This window comes from Sus scrofa, chromosome 6 (genome assembly GCF_000003025.6).
Source record: "Sus scrofa isolate TJ Tabasco breed Duroc chromosome 6, Sscrofa11.1, whole genome shotgun sequence".
NCBI classification, from domain to species: Eukaryota; Metazoa; Chordata; class Mammalia; order Artiodactyla; family Suidae; genus Sus; species Sus scrofa.
The window spans coordinates 121,092,647-121,116,458 of NC_010448.4; the positions used below are offsets into that span (position 1 = coordinate 121,092,647).

Here is a 23,812-nt window from a genome sequence, read left to right on the forward strand (position 1 = left end):
TTACCTGGGTAGGGGTGGATGCCATTGGCAAACACAGCTTCTGCAGCAGGTTGCCCATTGGCCTGTGGTGGGAGGCCTGTGAAGCCATTCACCCCAATGGGGGATGGGATGCTAGGCACAGCTGGTGCAGTGATGCCCGGAGGGGTGCTGCCACCTGGTTCCAGAGGTGAAGAGGTATGGGGGGGGGCAAGCAGAACAAAGGTGAAGGCCAACCCATGGAGTTCTACCCTGGTAGCTCCAAGGGCCTTGGGATTGACTTGGATTTCACACATCAACCATCAACTTAATCCTATCTGTGAATCAGGCCTTGGGGTACCTCCCTGTATGTAACGATTTTACTCATCTCAACTGTATATATACTTCAAGGCAGAGTCCCAAATCCCACCTCCCCCAGAAAGACATCCCTGACCACTGACTGCTCAACTTTGGACCAGCAGCACATAGACCTCTAGGTACCCTTGACTTTGACCACAGTGATCTTGCTCACTCCAGCTCCGTGAGGATGAACTAATCTTTATTTAGCCACCAAGGGGTTTCTAAGCTATGGCTCTGTTCTCTGCTATCTCAATGGGATCACTGATAAGCAATCTTCCTCCCCATGAAGGAGGTCTTGCTACTTAGAGGAGGTCTTAATTGTGACACTCCCTCACACTGTGGGAGAGAAGCCTTTGCAGAGTTCAGATTCAGCCTTACTCATAGACAAAGTAGACATCCTGGCCTCCTCCAGTTAAGACAAAGGTGATGCTTATTGTGGTGAGGGTTAAATTGGGGTCAGATGACAACAGGCAGTGCCCTCCCTAAATCAGGTGAGTGGAAACCAAGGTGAGGATGGCATGGTGATTGAGGCCATCAGGGCTGGAAAAGGCCTTCCTTCTTCATATAGGAAGGCCTATAGGGCTGGAAAAGGCCTTCCTTCTTCATATAGGAAGCAGGGTATCTCTGTAAATAAGGACCTGAGGCCATCAGGAATGTCTCCAGGTTAAGGATCAGAGCTGTGGGGTGGTGCTCAAGTTGGACCTAGAGATGGCACAGTTTTTTATAGCTTTTAGTTGGGAAAGGAATAGCATGGATGTCAAGAAGGCTGCGGCTACAGCTTGAGGGCAGAGCCAAGGAAGCTTGGTGAACCAGAGCCTGGGGTGGTGGGCCAGCCCTTGGGGCTAGACAGAGATTCTTAACTTTAAAACTATTGACATTTATGGCCACATACCTCCTTGCAAGAAGCTATCCTACACATCGTAGGATGTTTCCCAGCATCCCTGGACTCTACCTACCAGAGTCAGTTGTGACAACCAAAAATGTTTCAGGATATTGCCAGATATTTGGGGTGGGAAGAAGGGGCAAAACTGCCCTGGTTGAGAATCACTGAACTGGACAATAGCCAAGATCCAATTAAAAACATGCTTTGTAAGCAGGCTGCTTCCAAACCCTCTGTCCTTTAATAACTCTTCTGGTTCTCTCTTGCTTGTTGGGTAGTTGTCTTGGAAAAAGCCAGTGAATCTAGGTTGGGTTAAATGGACATGAAAAAATGAGACTCCTTCTGTGCTTGGGCCAGGGACCAAATGGCCACAGAATGGGTAGGGCTCTCCTCACCACCCCCACCCCCTGCCCCATCCTCTCAGACCTCAAAGGGAGATGTTTTCATGTCAATTTCTTTCTGGATATCTATACTAGAGATCAACATGAATTGCTTCCTGACATGGCTAACCAACTTGAATGAAATTCTCATATCACAGACAGCAAGGGGCCCACATCCCATCTTCCCATCGGTCCTCAGGGGTCAGAACATTTTTAAGACAAATTGCCAGAAGGTGAAGCCCTAACTGGGTCCAGACACCATGTGCTCTTGACACAGGATGGTCCATTGGTAGCCGAAACTGGCCAGAGAAAAGGTACCAATTTGGGTCCAGCGGCTTTCCTGCTGGACCAGGCCATGTGTTGGTACCTGCCCACTCACCTGAGGTTGGGGTCATGGGTGCGGCCGCCAGGCCGTTCATGTTGAGGGCCGCCATCTGCTGCATCTGGGCGGCGGCGAAGGCAGCCATGGGGTTCAGGTAGCCACCCTGTGCGACTGATGCCATTAGTGCGGCTTGTTGCTGCATCAGCTGGGGCAGAGGGAGTGGAAAAAATATCATGCGCTTCCAGGGGGTCAGCCCTCCCCACCAAAGGGCTCAGCTCCCATAGACCAGCTAGGCCCTGAACCCCAGGCAGCTCAGACACATGTCCCCACCCCCAACCTCAGAGAGCCCTGCCACCTTTCCCATATCTGTCCTAATTCTCAATGGCAATTAGAGACCACTCCACACCAAGAGAAAACTGTGTTCAAAAGTAGTAATAGGATCTTTGAGATTCTAAAGTTGTAGAGGGGTGGCGGGGGGGAGGGAGGGACTGGCTCCATGGGTGCCAGTCTGCCCTGCAAAAGGACCATTGTTCATGGAGACATGACATCCAAAGCTCTAGGGAAATGTTGGATGAGCCTCTGAAGAACTAAATGGGGATCAATTTCTGTTCAAAATGGTCCTAACTCGGTGTCTGTAGGATAGAGGATGCAGGAGAGTCATGACTAAAACCTCGGGCACCCCCAGTGTTCTCACAGAGGTGAATGGTGACCACAGACAGTGTTGAAGCTGGCCGAGTTTGGACACTGCTGAAAAAGTGAGGTGAGTTTGCATTTTTAGAACCAGAACCCTGGCCTGCCTCAGTGCCAGCCATGTGGGGGTTGCGAATACATGTCTGGGAGGCAGCTGAGGGGGGAGGCTGGCAGAGGCTGCCCCAGGGTGGAAGAAAGAAGTTGAGGGGCTAGGGGCCTGAGGGAGGACCTGTGGGGGAGCACAGGGAAAGTGTAGAGGAGGAGGGTTTTGGGGGACCTCAAAGGACCCCTACCAGGGGTAACCAGAAGGACTGAGGACACTCTTTCATGAGTGGTGGCAGGGGTATTGTGGTGCCAACAGAACACTTGAACCTCTTATCCCCTTCCAACTGGGGCTTCCTAGGATTTGTGGAGAACTGCCGCTCCTGGCCCCCACCCCGCTGTGCCCCCACTTACTGCCTGTGCGTAGGCGCCGTAGGCTCCGAACGGGATCGCCATGGGGTTGAACATGCCCATCTGGCCAGCCATCTGCTGCATTCGCCGCATTGTGCGCTCCTTGTCAGTGTCGGCAAACTTGACCACCAGACTGGATGAGGCTCCCTAGAGCCGGAACTGCGCGTGAGGCCCACCAGCCCTAACCGCCTCTGCTCCCTGACCTGGGCCCGCCCGGTCCTCTCCAAGAAGGGCTAAGGGGGCAGGGGCGAGGGGTGGGCGGCGACGGTGACAAGCACCAAACCTCACCAAGAGATCTGGAGTCTTAACCACTCCCCACCCCCGCCCCCCGCAACAGGCTTTTTCTATCCGGGTGACCTCGGGCCAGTTCCTTAACATCTCTGGGCCTCAATATCCTTGTCTGAGAAATGGGGCTAAACGCCTTCCTGTCTCACAAGGAGGCTGTGAGCGCTGCATGCGTTTGGTACCACGGCTGCTCAAGGGGGCGAGGATATCTCAGTCCCCTATTGCCTCAGTCCCGGCCCTACCCCAGTGCCCTCCACACTCACCGGCATGGTCTGGCTGCCGTGCAGCGCGTTGATGGCGGCTTGAGCCTCGGCGTGGGAGGAGTACTTCACAAAGGCACACCCTGGGGGGACGGGAGAGGCTGAGCCAAGGCGCCAGGGCCCAGGGGAAGGTCAGAGAAGCGCGAGGACTGTAAGGCAGGACCCAGGAGGGGCCGAGGGGAGAGGCGGCTCCCAGAAGGAAGCATAGGAACAGAGATGGTAGTGAGACAGACAACGACAGACAAGGTGACAGAGAAAGACCTGGACCGGACAGAGGCTTCAAAAGCCCTTAGGCCTCCCCGTCCTGGTCTGGACTTGCATCATAGTCTTTCCTCCCCCCCGCGAGGCCAACCCTCCCCTCTTCTAAGCAGCCCTCCCCACTCGTGCTCACCCGATCAAGCCAGCTCCAGATGGCCTGTACTCAGCTCTCCCGGGGGGCGCCCCGCCCACCCACTTGCCCCGCCCACGCCCCGCCTCCTCGCCCCCACGCACCCTTGCTGTTGCCGTCAGGCCCACGCAGGATGGTGCACTCCTCGATGTTCCCAAAGGCCTCGAAGAGGCGGCGCACATCGTCCTCAGACTGCTGCTTGTTGAGCATGCCCACGAAGAGTTTTCTATCTTCTAGAACAAAATTAGGAGATGCTTACCCGGGCCGGAGGCACAGGGCGCGGGATCAGCCCGTGGGGAAGAGAGCACAGCGGAAGGACGGGTTGCAGAGGGGGAGGGTAGGATCTGGGTAGGGGGCAGGAAGGGGGCTTTTAGCTAGAGGGGGAGGAATAACAGGGAGAGGGAGGGTGGGTGGGGCACCACGATGGGGTGAGAGGGTTAGAAGGAGAGGAAGGCAAAGCCAGCCTGTGTGGTAAGGTAAGCACGGGAGCAGGATTGCAGTGACTTTGCCCATTCCTGCCTAGAGGGCAGGCCTCACACTGAGGTGACAGAGCCAATGCTCTAGCCACTCATCCAGGACACCCACCATGTTCCCCTCTTCCCCACTCTTAGATACATATTATCTTCCCCACCTACCTTCACCCCCCAGGTGCTAAAATTAATGTAAAACTGGCAAGTCTGCCACAGGGCCTTTGCACATGCTGTTCTCTCTGCCTGGAGTGTCCTCCACATCACAAGGTTGAATCCTCTCCTGCTAGGTCTCAGTTTAAATATTGTTTCCTCATCAAAACCCTTCCTCCCACTGCTTTATATTCTCTGACTCAGCCCCTCCTGTGGTCCAGCATTCAAAGGAAAATTATTTACTGCCTTGCCTGAGTAGTGAGTTTCTGTCTAGCTTCCCACTCCCCACTGTATGCTCCCTGAGGGAAAAGACCAGGCCTCTGCTGGAGCATCAGTAGCAGGCACATAGTAGGCCCTCAGGACTGAGCTATGGAATGAAGGAGTGAATGCCCTGTGTCTTTCAGGAGCACACCTCTTTTCTTCCTCTCATGTTTTTACCTCCATCTGGTGCTTTTCCTCTTGATCCTTCTTATTTATGCTGCAAAATTCAGGCCTGAGCACTTTGGAGGGCTCGTTCCTAAAGTCTGGTCTCCCTCAGCATCTTCTGCCCATAATTGTATTGAGTACCAAGAGGTTTGCTGACAACACTTAGGTGTGTGTTTAGGGTGAAAGGGATCACATTAGGATGTGTGGTGCCATAGGAGCTTGTGACTGCTGTAGATTTCCCAACCCACAAGCTCGTACTGCCATGTGACATTCACGCCTCCCAAGGAGGTAGGGTCTGTGTTCCTTCCTCTTGAATCTGGGCAGGGCTGTGCCTGCTCTAACCAATAAAGAACGGCAGAAGTGATCAGTTGCCTTGCAAGGCTAGGTCATAAAAAGGATCAGCCTCCCCTCTCGGCTCTTTCTTTTCGGCACGGTTGCTCTGTGGAAGCAAGCCACCATGCTAGCTCACACTGGGGTCCACGTGGAAAGGAACCCAGGCCTCCTGCCGACAGCCAGAATCAGCTGCCAGCATCAGCCCCCAGACGGGAGTTAATGAGTCCTGAGATGATTCCAGTCCCCAGCCAGTGAGTCTTCCGGCTGAGGCCCAGACAACCTGGAGCGGAGACACAAAATCCACGAGCTTAATAAATGGTTATTTAACACCGTTCTGTTTGGAGCTGAATCGTTATGCAGCCATAGTTGCTGGAACAGGCTGGCAGACACCCACTAGATATTCGTCCACTATTCAATAACTGATGCACACAGCAAAGGCTGCAGAAATGCCCACTCCAAACCTGCAGGTGGACATGTGTTCATGGTTTTCATGGAAGGCAAAGAGGGAAGGAGGGGGTGCGTAGGAGCTGGCTAGGGGGTGGGTGGGCCACCACTAGAGGAGGAGGCATGATCGGGTGAAGGGGGTAGAGGGAGAGGAAGACAAAGCCAGAGAGAGCAGTAAGGTAAGCAGGAGCAGGACTGCAGAATCAAGTCCTTCTGGACTCAGAGTGGTTGGTACCTCCTGCACCATAGCATCTCCTACACACACAGTACCAGGAGAGTTCACATAGAGTGAGGGGCTGTCCTGGGGTCTAGAGCAAAGCAGAGGAAAGCTCCAGGGTGCCCTCCTTCACAAGCCACCCCAGAGTCCTCCTCTTCAAGAAGGCCTGCCCACTGCCCTGCTGGTGCCCTCAGCCCCGGGGCACTCAGCGCTGGGCAAGCTCTTAGTGATGAGGTGTTCCTTCTATGTATGGCCAAGGTGTCACAGCCAGTTCCTGTGATCGATGCTGGATCAGGGCACACCTGGAGGGCTTCAGCCAAATTTCTAGGGCTGGAACTCCTGCCCGGCCACCTGCTCCAGCCTGGGTGCTCTGCCTGGGTGCTCAGACCCTGGTAGAGCTGGGCACACTCCCACCCCATTTCCAGGCCTCATCAACTTCGAACTCAGGGCTGGGGGAAGCAAAGACTGGGAGACCAATAGAAAAGAAGAAAGAAGAAGGGGGGAAGCTGAGGAGGGATGAGAGGTGATGGAGTTTGGAGCCGAAAAGGAGGGAAAATGTTGGAGACAGAGGAAAAAAGAATTAGAAGCAAAGAGTAGAGAGAAGAGGGAGGCAGGAGGGGAGGGCAAACAGAGGAGAGAGGGGCAAGGGCTTATGCTTAACTCTCAGTAGCATGAAAACATTTTACATAAAGTGAACTGGATTTTGAAAACTTTCATGGAGCCTCTGCTTCCCCAGATTGACAAGATGCTCCCCCACCTCCAGCACCTTCTAAAGATTCCAATTAAATGAGATTTTCAGAAAGACAAAGTAATGAAAAGCTGCCCCCTGCTCCCTGCTTATTCCTGACCCTCCTGCTCAAACATCTCCTAGGAAGGAAGCAGGAAAGGAAGAGAAAGCCCATCCTCTGAGCCTGATTTAGATTCTGGGGCCACAACCCTGTGCCTCCTCTCCTGACATCTGAATATAATCCTCTAGTATCAATATGACAGCTTTCTGATTGCATTAAAATTCTTCCCGACGTGCCTTTCCATCCAGCCATTTCCCTTTTGCCCAGTTTTTCTTTTTTTTTTCTTTTTAATGCTAAACCTGAGGCATGTGGAAATTCCCAGTCTAGAGGTTGATTCGGAGCTATAGCTGCAGGCCTACGCCACAGCCACAGCAACACAGAATCCAAGCCACATCTGCGACCTACACCACAGCTCAGGGCAACACCAGATCCTTAACCCACTGAGCAAGACCAGGGATCGCACCCTCATCCTCATGGATACTAGTCGGATGGATTCGTTTCTACTGAGCCACAGCAGGAACTCCCCAGGTTTATTGTTGTTGTTGTTAATTCCTTCTTCCCCTCCCTGAAATGGCCCTCAGTTCCAGGCCTGAGCCCTTCCTGCTTGGGGATTTTCCCAGTGTGCAGCGGGACTGGCTCCCCTCTCCTCCTGCCCATCTGGATTTCCCCAGCCTTGACTTCTGGAAGGCTGCCAGGTACCAGAGAAACCTGGCCCCAGACTCACTTCCTCTTGGTGGACCTTGGATTGACCCCACCCAACACAAAGTTTGTTTGTTTCTAGGGCCCTCCAACTGGTCCAGGTTGCTCTGAATTCATTTCCAGTTGGCTTTGGTAATGAGTGAGTGATGCTAAGGCTGCTCTTTCAGACCAGGGACTGGAAGGACCCTGAGTCTAAAGGTGGATCTCCTCCCTCAGTCCAGGCCTATTGGCTCACACCTTCCTCATGTGGTGGATGCTAGGCTTCCAGAGATGCTACAGGATAGAGGCTGGCCAGCAGTCATCACAACAGTAATGACCATGACCTAGGGTTCTCCATCCAGAAGGAAGAGGAGCATCCCCTTGATTTGCCCTGCTCTGACTCAGGGAGATAGAGGTCATAGAGGGGGATGGCCCTCTCCTCCCCTCATCTGGAGAGAAGAACTTAAAGTAACATTTGGACCAGACTCAGGGTAGTGTAGCTGACCAGCTGAGATGGACAACCTCTGCCTGTGTCCCCACCCCCTTGTGCCCTGCTGCTCCTCTGGTCACTCTCCCGAGGTACTATCCCCAAACTGTGTCAGATGATAGGTGATATCATTTGGCCACCGTCTTGAAGCTTATGCCAACCTAGTGAGAGTCTCAGAGCATGACTCCATTTCCTCAGTCTGTCCCCACCCCTACCCCCCTGCATCAGTGACATGGACCCCTACTGCCTGGGACAGGCTGAGCAGTCCCTGACCACAGACCACCTGAGTGATGCAGGATCCCTGGGTGATGGTGGGGTGCTAGTGCCCTCACTTTCCCCTGTGAACACTCAGCCTGAGCCCATTTTGGGCTGTCCTCACTGCTCCCCTGAGGAGATGTTCAGGCAGGTGCTGCTAGAACCGGGCCACGCAGGTCACCTTGATGGGAAGTGAAGCCAGGGTGAAAATGGGCTGAAGATGTCCCTGAGTGGGAGGTTGCTGAGACCACTCGGGAGCCCAGAGATGTGGGTGTGCAGCTTGACAGAGCCTGATTTAGGGAAGGCAGCTCCATTAAGCCCAACTTCCGACTTCCTGGGCTGAGCCCAGAGGCTGGCACAGGAAAGCTTTGGCTGTTACAGGCTCTTCTAGTGACCTGCTGGGTGATGGGCAAATACCCCAAACCTCCCCTGCCCTTGAGTCTTCACATGGGCTCCTCCTGGTCCAGGGGCCGATCCAGGGGTGCATGCTCCTGCAGTCATTCAACAACTGTTTGCTGAGCACCTTCTCTGTGTCAGACACTGTTCCAAGCACTGCTTCTAAGCAGGAAGCAAGAGAGGTGAGTTTGTTCACTGGACTTGACTTCCAAATAGGGAAAGAGGTCATCTACAATGAACAGTTTCCCAAACACGATAAAGGCCCGTGGGGCTACCACGCAGTGGCCCCCAAAACTTCTGTACCCTCCCCAGGAGTAATAAGGCTGCAGAATAGCATAGCTGAGGAGGATCCCAGAAAACACCAAGGCTCCCACTGTTTTTAGATAAGGAGGTCGGGCAGGGAGGAGCCCCAAGACGCCCATTTGGGGGTCTGGACTAAATCCAGGCTCTTGGGGTCTCTTGCCTATTTAATCCTCTTGCTCTTTTAAACTGCAATTACCTACCTGTGTCTGCAGGGGTGAGGGAAGCTGGGGTGTGACACCCCAGAAGGTAGGCACTAGTTCCAGCCCTGCCGGAACCTGGAGAGGGCAACTTAGCTCTCTGTGCCCAGATGTCCTGCTTTCACTATAGGGGAATGGGCATAATCAACCTGCCCTCCACCCTCAGGAGCTGTGGGTAGGGGGAGCCAATAAAACAATGGATGGGAAAAGTACTCAGTCCGTCTGGTAAAGGTGTTTACAAGCCACTTCAAGAGGGGCTGGACCAGAGCCTCTGACCTTCCGCCTGAGTCTACCCTCTGACCACTCCCTCAGCAAGCATTTACTGAGCACCTACAGTGTGCCTGGGACTAGGCTGAACAGAGAGTGTGAGAAGAGTCTTGGGGCAGGTGTTTCCTCTTTGGCGGGTGTTGGGGGGTGTGTGGCTCTCATATCCCTGGAGAATCCAGTCTTTGGCCCCAGAGCCTCTGCCACAGAGCCTCCCAGGAAAGAGGACAGCCAAGCAATAGCCCTGGACTGCAGGGTAGAGAGGCCAGTTGGGAAAGGGGGCAGTGACAACACCCTGAGGGCTTCTAGCAAGAAGTGGGCTGGAGTTACGTCCAGAGGACAGGGGCAGGGGCTCCAGGCCCGAAACAGAAGTTGAGCAAAGACTGAGAGGGGGGAAGGTCCCATTTGGCTGTTCTTTTCACCTGCTTCCAAGGGGTCCCTGCCCAGGACAGGGCTGCAAGAAGGAGGACCGGGGAAGTTGGACTTTACTTTCGAAAAAGTGCCTCTTGCCTACTCTCTTCCCCATCAACACACATATCTCCCAGTCTTCTGGCCTTGGGAGTCCTCTTCTTTTTCCCAAAACCTCAAGCTAATTCTGAATTTCAGTTTCCCAACCTACTAGCATTGGGGGACGCCTCCGGGAAGCCTTCAATGCTGGTGAAAAGGCAGGAGAGTCTGTGGAGTTCCTGCTGTGGCTCAGCAGGTTAAGAACCTGATTAGTATCCATAAGGATGCAGGTTTGATCCCCGGCCTTGCTCGGTGGGTTAAGGATCCAGTGTTGCAGCAAGATGCGCCTTAGATCTGGCGTTGCTGTGGCTATGGTGTAGGCTGGCAGCTGTGGCTCCGATTTGACCCCTAGCCTGGGAACTTCCATTCCATATGCTGCAGGTGTGGCCCTAAAAAAAAAAAAAAAAAGCAGGGAATCTCATGCTTCTTCTCATTCACTCAGAATGTTTGGGCAGAATGGGGCTCCGGCTGGAAGGATTGCATTTTAAAAGGAGAGCCTGAGAAAACAGAGAAACCAGCTACTGATGGCAAATTGAGGGCAAATTGGGGGATTGTGGAGATGTTTCAGGGTGATACCTTAGGGTCTCCAGACAAGCAGAGAGCATCTTGATGGCTGTGAGGGATGAGTGGGCCCCAAGGGAGGAGGCTATGTGTGGCAGCAGCACCGCTTGACTTGCCAAATGCTGGGGCCCTGGCACTAATGCTCAAATTCCAGTTTAATTTTCAAAATTTGATTCGCTCATTACCATCGGCATTAAACAATATTTCCTGCTTAAGGATAACCGGCTGCTGGGGCACCGCGGATGTGCATTCAGATGGTTAATGCCTTTTATGGCGCAATAGACTTTTACTGTTCTCTTCCCTTCAGCTGCCAAGGGAGGGTCTGTAGGGGGGACCTGAGCTGGGGAGAAGGGGGACCAGGGGCTTCTGAGGTTTGTGGCTGCTGGGGTGGGCAGAGAGGCTGCTAGCAGACCTGGAGGGCCTGGCTGGTTGTGGGGGGGCGGGGATGTAGCGCCAGACCTATAGGAGACTCCCTCCTAGGGACCCTGGAGGTGTAGGGGGAGAGTCTGGGGAGTGAAAAGAAATTTCCAGACGTTCACAGTGACTGAGCTGGAGGACTCTTTCCTGCATTTAAGCCTTTGGTCCTGGGGGTGGGCAAAATGGGGCCAGAGCCCAGAGCCGCACCTGCCCGACAGAGGTCATGCAGCCGGGTCCTCAGCATCTCTCAAGCTGTTTGTTTACTATGGGACCAGGGGACATCCAGAGCACCTCCTGGATCCTAGGACCATCTGCTCTCCCTGGGGAGTGATCTCGTGCCCCCGGGCCCATGGCGGTGAGTCTGAGGTTCTTTCTCGGTAACTTCACCATGGATAGTGGGGGAGGGAATGGGGTGGGGAGGATGGCCCTTGAATCAAAGACACACAGACTTGACTTTGACTGGAGGGCTGAGGTCGGGGGCCTCTTGTAGAGAGTTACTGAGGCTTGTTTGTCAAATCCTGGTTGACTGTGCCGTGTTATGCAAGTCACACACCATCCCTGGGCCTCGATTTCCTCATATGTGAAAGGGGGAGAATAATTGTACCCATGTCATAGGGCTGTTGGGGGAGGAAATTCATTGGGGCACCTGAGGTGTTTAGCACAGGGCCTGGCACAGAGTCGAATGCTCAGTAAATGCAGGTCATGTGCGTGTGGGCACCTTACCCAGGGACACTAAACAGGGCCAGCCTTCAAAGCCAAGCTTGACTTTGCCTCCTCTGATCAAAAGGCAGCATTTGGGGTCCTCTGAGATACTCCTGGGCTCTCTCCAGGTGGTCTACCTGGATTGACCCATAAGAGACCATTTCCCCTGAAGTTATACTGAGCCCTGCTACGGGCCCTTTCCAGGAATCTCCAGAACCTTCAAGCCCACTGGCTTCTAAAAGACAAGTAGGTGTCAAAATGATCATCTGAACCAAAATCCGGGCCATTTTCAATCCCGACTCCGGGGGCCTCCTCTTCTCCTCTCCTCTCATCCGTCCTCAGACTAGTGAAGAGAGAAGAGGGAGGATCCTTCCCCTCGCCCCGAGGAAGGCAGCACGCCAGGCCGTCTCAGACCTGCCTTTCAAACAGGGGAGCAGTGGACAAGGCAGGGGGTCAGCACCCCCTCCTCTCCTGCCTGGGATCCCACAACCACCTGCCCTCCTGCTGGTACAGGAGGAGTTTCCAGGGTCCACACCAGGGTTAAGGGCATGCATTTGGGTCCCTCTGCCGCTGTGTGACCAGGTCACTGGCCCTCCAGAGAGCCAGTCCCTGCACTGGGGTCACAGGCCAAACCTAGGGGAGTTCTCCACGTAAGCCACTAGGTAGCGTAGCCGTGCCCCCCTTTGTCCCCACAACACAGGCGGTGGCAGAGCCAGATACAGGGGCGCAGCTGGGCGGGGAGCGCCTGCCTCCCGAGGATAAAAGCCTTCCTGCCTGGGAAGAAGGCTGAAGGAGACATCAAACCAGATCAAAGGCTGCTGGTGGGGGGAGGCACGAAGGGGAGAGACGGGGCTCCCGCTCCACTGGGGATGCAAATGAGGACCCTCAGCTGCTCTGGCCTCCAGGGGAGGCAGCGCCAGGCCTTGATCTGTGAGCTTTCTCCAGACTCTCTCCTTTTGATGTTGGGGTGGGAGGGGGCAGGAGACTGGAGAACGAATCCGGGCTCCCCCACTCGCATTCTACCAGCCAGCTCTGCCTTCTGAATGCTCTGGGATGGGGCCCGGGCCATGAGTCACCCCCTCTCAGTCTCCTCTCATCCACCCAGGCCCCTGCTCCACAGCCACAGGAATCAGTTAAAATCCAAGGCAGATACTGTCTACCTCTTGCTCAAACCTCACCGTAGCTCCTGTCTCACGGAGAACAAGGCCAAGTCTCTGACCCATGAGGGGCCACACAGACACCCCGCACACTGAGTCCCCTGCTCCCTCCATCCCTCTGCTCAGATACGTGGGTCTCATGATGTCTCAGGATGCACACTCTGCCCCAGAGCCTTTGCATGGCTGTTCCTTCTCTCTGAGATCATGTCCCAGGCACCTGCAGGACAATGAATTCCAGGAATTCTTGGAAAGTGGGAAATGGATGTCTCCCTGGAGATGAGAGGACAGGGGCCACAGTGGGCACAGAGATTGCAGTGATGAGCTCTGCGGGCGTGTGGGGTGGCGAGGGGTCTAGGAGGTTTGAGCTGGCCCTAGAGGATTCACACGCAGGGTCTGCCAGGTGGAAAAGGCAGGTGGCAGGCATTGCAGGGCAGGGAGAGCATGTACAAAGGCAGGGATTCTGATGGGGCATGTGGGGTAAGGAGCTGCAGTGACATCCCCCCCTTCCTGTTCTCCCACGCACCACATTCTCAACACTTCCATAACAGCCCAAGCCTGGACCCTCACGGCTGACCCCTGGAAGCCTAGCCTGGGACTGAGATCCTGGGTGCAGGCTCCTCCTTGGCTGTGTCCATCCTCCCTGCCCACCAGGTCCTCCCTTGGCTCAGCCTAGCTCCCAGTTCACAGCACCCAGGGGTTCCTCTGTGGTCCAACTGGACTCCTAGGCTCACTCAACTCCGTGTCACCCACGTGTCTTTTTTTCTTCTTTTTCTTTTCCCTAGGGGTTGAATCAGAGCTGCAGATGAAGACCTTCACCACAGCAAGAGCAACGCCAGATCTGAGCCATGTCTGCGACCTATACCACGGCAACACTGGATCCTTAACCCACTGAGTGGGGTCAGGGATTAAACCCGCATCCTCTCGGAAACTATGTTGGATTCCCAACCCGCTGAGCCACAATGGGAACTCCACCCCAGTGTCTTCGTGATGAGAGCCACTGCACCCCAATCCCACATCAAAGAACCTCTACTGCCCCCAGATGGCACCGGTCAGACCAGCTCCCTCCCAGGGAGGCCACGGCTTGGCTCTCTTACCCCAGGAGGTAACAATCATTATCACAATAGCAACAATAATTATAATCAGAATGGCTCTCATTTACCAAATGCTTACCACGACCCCAGCCCTGAAATAAGCCCTTTGCAGATACAGCAGATATTTTACCATTTCTGCTGCACAGATAAAGAAAGTGAGGCCCAGATAGGTTCAATATCTATCCCAAGAACAGTCCCTGGGAAAGCCAGGACTCAGACCCAGGTGGTCAGAATGAAGCTGAGCTCAAGGTCACCCTTTTTCCTAGCAGAACCCAGCACTGCCTGGAGACTCACTCTCCATCCCTTCACGTCTGCACAGACAGCTGGCAAAGGCCTAGGGACCCCACTGCTCTGTGTGGGCCAGGGTTTCTGTTCAGAGCCCTGAAGGTGGGCCAGGTGGGGCCCTCACAGGCCGATGCTCAGCTCTAATGGAGCAGGTTCCCAGGGTCCCTGGTTGCCCAGTGACCCCCAGTTTCACTCGCCCCTCTGTCCGGAGCAGGGCCATTTTGAAGTCTCCTGGGTGACTAAAGAAGTAAGCTCTGTCCTGATGTGTGCTCAGGCCTTCCTCTTCCCAGGATCTGGGCTACAAGGTCCTCTTTCCCCACCACACAGAGAGTTCCCTCTACCTGTAGTCCACCGTCTCCAGCCCCTGGTGTCTGCCCAGGACAGAGGTGTGTCTCTGTGCCCTTGGGGGTCTACAGCATGGCTGAAGAGGCAGAACAGAGCCTGGGGACTGTCACCACCCTGGAGGTGGTGGCTAGGGGCACGAATGGCCCCAGCACCCTCTTCTCTTGCATTCTCCGAGGTGATGGGCGGACATGAGGGCCCTGAGTTGAGCGGGAGCTGAGTCCTGGAGGTTCAGCAACGGTGAGGGGTCCAGACACCCTACCCACACCCCTTTCTGCCTCCTTTACCGGCCCTTCAGCCCTTGACCTTATGCCTCTGAGTCTGCGCCGAGCCTCCCAGCAGGAGCCTGGGGCACGTGGCCATGCTTAGCAGAAGTCACCCTTCACTGGGGCTGCAGTGCGCAGCCGGCTGACTCTCTAGGTAACTGATTATACATTTGATCTGCTACCTTATCCTTACCAGGAGTGCGCAGCGCACGACAGACGGCCTGGTGTTCTGTGGGGACTTCTGCGGCTGAACCCTGTTGTCTAATGGGGTTTCCACTGGCGTCTGGCACACTCTCCAGCATTTCTCCCATTGCAGGATAATTTATAGCATAATGGGGCCTTTTTTCCTTTATATCATGTGGGAGCATAAATTATGGCCAGTTTGTCCTCTGCTCTCAAGGAGACAGACAAAGCTGGGCTTCATTCCAGCAAGGAAAGGAGGTTTCTAGAGGGGGTGAGTAGGGGCAGAGTGGTCCATGGGGGGTGGGGAGGGGAGGGGCAGGAGGAGGAGAGACCAGGGAATGCCTAAGAACATTTCATTGACGGGGCAGAGAAGCTAGTCTAGGTGGCCACAGATACTGGGGAAGAAGTAACAGTACCCCCTCAGGGGGAACCACTATAGGGGAGGGGCGCTTGTCAGCCGAGCCTTAAAGATGCACAATTGTCTGCCACCTGCAGACACCCAATCAAAGACCAGACTCTAACCCTAGCCACAGGCTGACCCTCATGTTGGCAACAGATCGTCCTCAGCCTTGCGGAGAGAGTGGAGCTCATGGGTCCATCTCCCTCTTCCCCACCGCCTCCAACCCCCAGCCACAGCCAAAGACAGAATGCCAGGCAAACCTCCTGCCCCTCTGACCCATGGCCCATTTTAAAAAAAATTTTTTTTTAGGGCTGCACCTGCGGCATAGGGAAGTTCCTGAGTCAGGGGTTGAATCAGACCTGCAGCTACCGGCCTACACCACAGCCACAGCAATGCCAGATCCGAGCTGCGTCTGTGAACTACACCACAGCTCAGGGCAGTGCCAGATCCTTAACCCACTGAGCGAGGCCAGGGACTGAACCCCCATCTTCATGGATACTAGTTGGGTTCTTAACTCATTGAGCCACAATGGGAACTCCCCCATGGCCCATTTTGAACACTGAGGACGAGGTTTGCTTTGCATGGGATGAGGGAAGAGGAGGACACCCCAGCTTCTAACAGCCTGCCGCCTGTCCTCCTGGGGAGGTGCACGTACCTCCAGGTCAAACACAGCAGGAGTCACACCTGAACCCGGATGCTGTAGCTCCCAAGCCCACCCCCAACCCCTGGGCACTGTGACAAGGACTTCTGGTGACCCTGGGTGGGGATGGGGTCTTCAGAGGTCACCTGGTCGAGCCTCCTCCAATATGACCCAAGGTGGTGATGACACTTCCTGAACATTCTGGCAGAAGTCCCCCTGGCCCTCATGCCAGGCCCAGGAGACAGCCTGGAAGAAAATTCCCTCTTTTGTGCCCCGGAGAGCTCAACCCTGCCCAGAGTCCAAGTCCTGCCCCCTAAAGCACCCAAGTCAGCTCCTCCTCCTCAAGACACCCTTCTGAGGATAACAGTAGTCTTGGATCTTGTAAGATGGTTTTCAGCGCTGGCTGCTATGAAATTCACCTGTGGGCTAACAAAAGGTGCCCTGCCAGCCCCAGAGATATGGATTGGTGCAGGCATTTGCTTTGTTTTTTGTTTTTTGCCTTTTTAGGGACGGACCTGCAGTACATGGATATTCCCAGGCTAGGGGTCAAATCAGAGCTGCAGCTGCCGGCCTACAATGCCACAGCCACAGTGATGCAGGATCCGAGTCATGTCTGCCAGCTACAACACAGCTCACAGCAGTGCCAGATCCTGAATCCACTAAGCGAGGCTGGGGGTCAAACCCACCTCCTCATGGATCCATAGTCACCGCTGAGCTATGAAGGGAACTCCCAGGCATTTGTATTTGGTTCTTTGTTGTTTTTTTTTTTTGTTGTTGTTGTTTTTTTTCCTAAAGCTGCTCAGGTGATAGATAGCAGCACACAGCCAGGGCTAGGAAGGGCTGGGATGGTCCTTCTCCAGGCTGCTCCTGAATCTCTCCTCCAGCATCTCACCTCTGCCCTCTGCCTGCAGGAGCTCAGCCCTTTAGATTGCAGGATTCTGGGTGTGCCAGTGTGGGGGAGGACAGCACCCACCTTCTCTGCCTTGACACTTGAGCCCAGGCATCTCCCCATCCTTCACGAGGCTATCCTAGAAAGACACTGTCCCACCCCTTTCACGGTTTAGCAGGCCTCCCCTTTCTTCATTTCTCCTCTCCTGTGCCTCTCTTCCCTCCATCCATTAGGCCAGCCCTTCTGTGAGAGGAGGGTCCCAGGCTCCTCTTTCATTAGCCCTCTAGTTTCCATCCCATCAGTCTTTGTTCCAGCCATCCAAGCCCTCCTGGAGTCACTGCTGTCCTCACCCCCTTCCCCTTGGAACTGGATGGTTCAGGCGTAAGTACACAAGGACTCGTTGCATTAAAAATGACTAATAATGGACTACAGATAGACACAGAGATGGATGGATGAGAGACATGATTAATACATGCCAGATATCCAGATTAAATGTTGGAAGATAGATAGATACACAGATGAGAGAAAAATGATTGCAGAAAGCAGATAGATTTATGATCAATGGTACAGAAGCAGTGAGAGGTAAATATGGATGGATGGATGGCCAAGATGTTTCTGAGGACTTCAGATAAATGGGACGAAATGTAAAAGATGAGAAAGCTAGTCATGGCTACCCATACCTGTTGGGGTATCAGCTCTCAGGGAGACAAGGAACCCTGTTCTGTTCAAGACCTGTCTCTAAGCAACTTCTTTCAGCACCAGTTCCTGAATCTCCACTTGTCTGATGGGTTTGAGGTTGACATAGGTTGCAGTGGGGTTGGTTTCCTGGGGACCGTTGAAGCTTTCCTTTAATTTTTGCCTCTGAGCCCCGATGATATCTAAGAAGGACCTCCCTTCCTGTCTGTCTTCCCCTTAGATGCATGCTCCTCAAAGGCCAAGGCCATGCCCTACAACCCCAAAGAGCACATTGGTTCTTGGCATGAGGCCGGCTAGACTGGCCCTTGAGGTTAGATGGCAGGTGTCAGCCCATATGCTACACACAGATTCATCTATTCACTCCTTCTGCTGGGAACCATGGCCTCAGAGAGGACAATGTGAGCTGACTCATTGGAACCCTTGCCAGGAGCCAAGCACTGCTCTGAGCACTTTAATTTTATGAGATGGGTACCACTATCATCCCCATTTTACAGATGAAGAAACTGAGGCACAGAGAGGTCTGGCTACTTTCTGGAGGTCCCAGAGCTAATAACTGCAGGGTCTCGATTTGAACCCAGAAGGTCTAGCTCCCAAGCTTTCATCCACTGTGCAGAAGGCATTACCTACCCCCATACACTGGATGGTTTCTGTTGAGAGAAAGGGCTGTATGATTTGCAAGATGTCATTATTTCTAATGACTAATGAGAGTATGAGGGGAGTGTCAATTGCCTCAAGAGAACACATTATTTTGAAGTGTGGCAGCATATTAACTAGGGGTGTGTGGCTGGCACTGCTAACTACAGAGGATTCTGCTTTTGTCTCTCAAAGGTGAGAGGCCCTCAGGTTGGTCATATTTAGTGACCATGAAGTTCAATTTACAGAGAGGCAGAAAGCCTACTGTGGGGTGGCGCAGGACCCCTTCTATTACCCTCCAGTCAGTCATGCAGTCAGTTGACAAAGGAGCAGATCTGATCCTTGGGCAAAGTGTTTCCAAACCGGGGCCAGAATGGCCCAGCTAGAGAAGGGCAGAGCAGGATGGGGACTGACAGAGGAGGAGCTACATGGTGGAGCATGAAAACTTTGCCAGGGTGGGCCAGCAGGACGGCTGGGGCCACATGCCCTGAGGACAGGCTGCCTGCCTCCCTTCTCTGGAAAGAGTTGGGCAAGGAAGGGTGGGATAAGGAAGGAAACCTGAGACAGGAGCACAGAAGAGAGAAGGTGAAGGATTTTACTCAACTCCAGTACTGTTTGCTGGAGAACTGTGTTTTGAAAAAGCCAGACACCACCCTCCCACCAGCAGGTCTGGGGGGCGGGGGTGGCTGGAAACAGTGGGGCCCACTCTTCCTGGAGCAGGTGTGTCTGGATGTGGAAGAGGGAGAAGACCCTGGCTCGCTGGCTAGGCTGTCCCCACCCCAGCACCCCCGACTCCCCCAGAGCCAGATGCTTCCGCAGGGGCTGGTGCTGACTGGGTACTTCCACGGTTCTGCCTGCTTCTCACTGCCATGCTGCAATACCACACGGTCATATCCCCATTTGACTGATCAGTCAACCGAGGCTCAGAGAGGCCGAGGCACAGGCTGTGTTTGGCAGTGTGTGGCATCGGTGAGACTGGAGCAGGGTATCTCACCAGCTCTGGTGTGCACAATACAACTTGACCCCCAGCCCCCACATGCCTGCCCCGGGCCTGGAACGCATCCTTTGGGATCTTTCTATGCCTTTGGCCTCATCATTGCCCTCTTCAGGGAGGTCTTTGAAATGTGGTGGCTTACGTCACCTCAACCGGACTGATGTTGCTAGGAAAACGTCCTCTAGGATCAGAGGGACTAGAGAAGCATTTAGGCCTGGGTGTGGAAAAGGAGAGGCAGGGGAGGCGGCATGATGGGGGCAGGGCTGGGGAAGAATGTAAGGAGTGGGGGAGGGGAGGCTGGTGGCAGGAGAAGGGCTGTGACCTTGCTGTGCTGGGGAGGCCACAGAGGGTGGGGACGGAGGGAGGGGTGTCTGTAATATAACAGGACACACAGTGGGGCTAGATGTATAAGGGCAGTGGGGAGTGTCCCATTTGTTACAGCAGCCCCCTCACCCCCAAAGATAGGCTTAGGGTGCAGAAGCAGAGGCTGAAGAGGCTGACAAGAGAGAGGAACAAGAGGAGAAGAGGGGTGCCTCTCAGCCTAGGTGCCCCCCTTAGTGGCCTCAGGGAGTTATGGCCCTGCTCCCCACTCTCTCCTCTCCCTGCACAGCAACCAGATGGCCCAGGACAGTAGTGCCACTTGACCTTGGGGTCCCAGGCACTGCAAGCTCTGTCTGTTGATGGCATCAGAAATACTTCACTCCTGGGTCGATGTGACTATTTTTCAAATGCATGTAGATGCGGTTGTGATTTAAGAAGTAGCAATTCATTTAAAAGCACTGCTGACTTCAAGGTAGCTTATTGCCATTTTGAACTCTCTCAAACAATGGATACTCAGTAAAACATCTGTCAAGGTGGAGGGGGGCTGATGAATTTTTGATGTTAAAAATGGCTCTTAACCTTGAAAAGTCTGGGCATACTGATCCAAGGAGGGCAGCAGGAGCTCAAAGAGCAAAACATTGCAGGAGCGAACCCTGGGCCTGGCACCATCTCACCCCCAAGACCTCAGCAGACACCAGTGCTGTCACAGGGTGGGGGAACCCCTGCAGTGGGACCCTGGAGCACCCTGGACCTGCAGTTAGGAAATTTTCTAGCCCTGAACGAGTGCCCCAAAGCTGCCACCTGGGCCAGGTGTTTGCCCTTCTCTGAGCCTCACCCTCAAGCTCATCTTTCATGGGGCCAGGAGAGTGGGAGCGATCAAGTCCCAAGGCAGCTTTCAGTTAAAAACCAACAGTGGATGGTATGTAACTCTGTCGATGCCAGAAGAGGATCTTGCTGTCTTTCTGCTGCTAGAAGTGCCTAGCTTAGTGCCTCACATGACAAGTGCTCAATAAAGGCTGCTGGAGGAAATAACCATAACCCAGATATTCATGAGGTTTGGTCTGAGAACACTAAAGGTTAGGAAGAGAGCCTGGACCCACAGCTACGTCTCTTTCCATCCCACATCTGGCGTTACCAGGATCTACCTTCGGCAAAGATGAAATGGGAGCCCACGTGGGATTTAGTGGACGTGGGCCTGGTTTTGGTTCCCACCAACTGGGATCAGCTCTGCGATGGGGGCGAGGGGTTAGCCTAGTATCAGCACCTCTCCTGGGCGATGGGGTAACCAGGCCAGCAGTTGCGGGCTGACCTGAGGCCATGGCGATTTCGAATCCCTTTGAATGACGGGATCACAGGGTGGTTACCTCTACTCATTGGCCCTCCCCACCCTCCACCACACCGGGGACATCTCTCCGGGGTCTCCAGGGTCCACTGAGAACATCCTATTTGGGCCAACTCTGTTAAGGGAGCAAACCATGATTAGATCCAGCCCTTTTGTTTGTTTTTTATTGCAGCTTTTGAGGACCCTACTTGTGGCACATGAAGTTTCCCAGGTAGAATCAGAGGTGCAGAGGTGCACCAGCTGGCCTATGCCACAGACGCAGCAATGTTGGATCCAAGCCGTGACTGCGACCTACACCACAGCTCATGGCAATGCTGGATCCTTAACCCACTGATTGGGGCCAGGGATTGAACCCAAGTCCTCATGGATACTAGGCTGGTTCATTACCACTGAGCCATCATGGGAACTCCAATCCAGCCCTCTTTTTAATCTTTGCAAAAATTGTCCTGTCTCAGAGTTTCTGTCATAGCTCAGTGGATAATGAACCTGACTAGTATCCATGAGGACCTGGGTTCAATCCCTGGCCTCCCTCAGTGGGTTAAGGATCCTGTGTTGCCTGTGAACTGCGGTGTAGGTTGCAGACACAGCTCGGATCCAGCATTGCTGTGGCCGTGGTGTAGGCTGGCAGCTGCAGCTCCAATTGGACCCCTAGCCTGGGAACCTTCATATACTCCGAGTGCGGTCCTAAAAAGACAAAACAATAAATACATACATAAAAACTGTCCTGTCTCTTGTCCCAGCCCAGCAAAGCCCTGTGCTCCCCTTGAAGGCCTTGTTAATTCTAGAGCACTAATGGTGCACACCCAGGTGATGAAGTTTTCTTTCCAGGGTAGGCACATTTTAACAAGGCCCTCCAAAGCCTTGATCCAAAAGAATGGAGGTGTATGGTGACAAGTCAGGCCCTTTGATACAGGGTGGGGAGAGGTGTGATGGCTTGGGACAAGGAGGCCTTCCTAAGATCTCAAAGCCCCTTATATAAGCGCCCATCCGTTCTGCCTCGGGCGGGGCTGTGCTTGGAGAGGACTTCCTGAAGAGTGGCCTGCTGCCTGCCTCGCCTGCCTCACTGCCAGCACCCTGCCACCGGAAGTGACCCATGCAGGCCAAATACTTAGCACAGTCCCTGAAACGGAGGAAAGTTGCCTGGTTATTAGCGGTGCCTAATGATATTTGCATAGATTAACAGACTTTAATGCAATCACGAATGCCACGATCCCGAGAAAATAATGAAGAAATCCATTACCAAGTCATAAAGTAACTAAGTCAATACAGTAATAATTTGATCCCATATTAGTAATAATTTCATCTCCTGCTGCAAGGCGATTTTATAATGTGCACCGTTTCTGGACACTTTTATAAATTTCACCTTTGTTTGAGATCATTAATTAACAAAAATTTTTTAAATATACTGCTGGTGTTTTATACAATACACTTGTCATTAGCTTAAACTGGCAGGCTATAATAAAATTTATTAAGATGGATGTGTTGGCATTGCTAACTTCTCTTCAAATGGCCTGTAACCCTCTCACTGGTAAATCCCGGGGGCTGCCTGGTGGCAGTGGCTCAGATAGACAGTCAGGACTGGTGGGAACCCATGATATGTGGTGGGTGAGGAGGGAAGCCCTGGTTGCCTCCAGCCACTCTATTAGTTTCCTAGGGTGGCCACAACAGAGTACACAAAGCAACAGAAATCTGTTCTCTCACAGTTCTGGAGGCCAGAGGTCACAAAGCACGGTGTTGGCAGGGCTGTGATTTCTCTGTAGGCTCAGGGGAGAAGCCTTCCTTGCCTCTTCCTCGTTTCTGGTGTTTGCTGGCAAATTCTTGGCATTCCTTAGCTTGCAACAGCATCCCTCCCACCTCTGCCTTCATTATCAACATACCATTATGGGTGTGTGTCCTGTGTCTCTGTGCTTGAATTTCCTCTTTCTTCTAGGGACACCAGTCCCACTGGATCGAGGGCCCACCCTGTAATCCAGTGTGACCACATCTTCACTTGATTATGTCTGCAAAGCCCTTATTTCCAAAGAAGATCACATTCACAGGTTCCAGGTGGATGTGAATTTTGGAGGGATGCTATTTAATCCACCACAGGCACTAAGGGCTCCTGGGATCACAGCACCTCCTTCCCCAGGAAGGAAGGAATAGATAGAGGCAGGCTGAGGGGCTGAACCTGCCAAATGAGGCAAGGGCTGGCTAATGGAGATGGATGATTTCCTAGAAGGTTCTCGGACAGGCCAAAGAGGGCCTATAGACCACCTGAAATGGTTAGTCCCATTTCTTATCTATAAGTATTTCTCCTGAAGAAAGAGTTCTTAGCTTTCATCAGATTCTCAAAGGGTCCAGGACCCCCAAAACTTCTTACCCAAATGCCATGTGAAGTAAGAAGGGGTCAGGGAGGGAGGGACCACAGAAACTAATCAACTGACCAGCCAACTAACCAACAAAGTACCCCCAGTACAAAGTTTTACAAAATTTCCAGAATCTTCCAATACTCTCCATCCCAACAGGCAAGGAGAAGGCACAGTGGCTCACATGACAGTACATCTGGAATGACACCTTCCCTAGGGAGGTGTCTTTGGGGTTTGAATGTATAACCCAGCATTTCATCTTCCAGACAAGCTGTGGGCATGAGTAAATTTAAAATTCAGCTCCTATGACTTCCTCTCCCCTCAAGTCCTTGATACAAATGTTCAACAGGAAGGCAAGAAGATAAAGTCCATGAATGTCTCCAGGGACCTCCCTCCCATCCACTCAGCCCTGAGCAATGCCCGGGCAACTTCACCATTTCCCCCATTAGGTGACATGATGCCAGGTGGCAGGTGACATGATGCCAGGTGGTAGGCCAAGCAGCGCCCACTTAAAACCCATGCCCAGCCACCACCCCGGCCCACTCTGGGTGAACTCTAATGGTTCCCAAGCCACCATCACTTTCCTCCAGGGGTCTCTCAAGCCGCCAGTTTGACAATTGGTTCTAGAATGTTACCGAAGGCTGTCCTCAAGAGTGACAA

General features: G+C 53.5%; 1 protein-coding gene across 40 annotated transcripts in view; it reads right to left on the reverse strand.

Moving 5' to 3' along the window:
* Positions 1 to 23,812, reverse strand: part of CELF4 (CUGBP Elav-like family member 4) — a 315,449-nt gene that overhangs the window by 27,043 nt on the left and 264,594 nt on the right. For 23 of the 40 annotated variants that reach the window (XM_021096333.1, XM_021096306.1, XM_021096316.1 and 20 more), the window contains exons 4-8: positions 4,078 to 4,206; positions 3,589 to 3,668; positions 3,044 to 3,187; positions 1,955 to 2,102; positions 5 to 154 (exon numbers count right to left, since the gene is read on the reverse strand). In XM_021096333.1, the coding sequence (XP_020951992.1) occupies positions 5 to 154; positions 1,955 to 2,102; positions 3,044 to 3,187; positions 3,589 to 3,668; positions 4,078 to 4,206 (651 nt within the window). The remainder of the gene's footprint in view (positions 1 to 4; positions 155 to 1,954; positions 2,103 to 3,043; positions 3,188 to 3,588; positions 3,669 to 4,077; positions 4,207 to 23,812) is intronic. The other 17 variants (XR_002345093.1, XR_002345094.1, XM_021096307.1 and 14 more) reach the window with 2 other exon arrangements.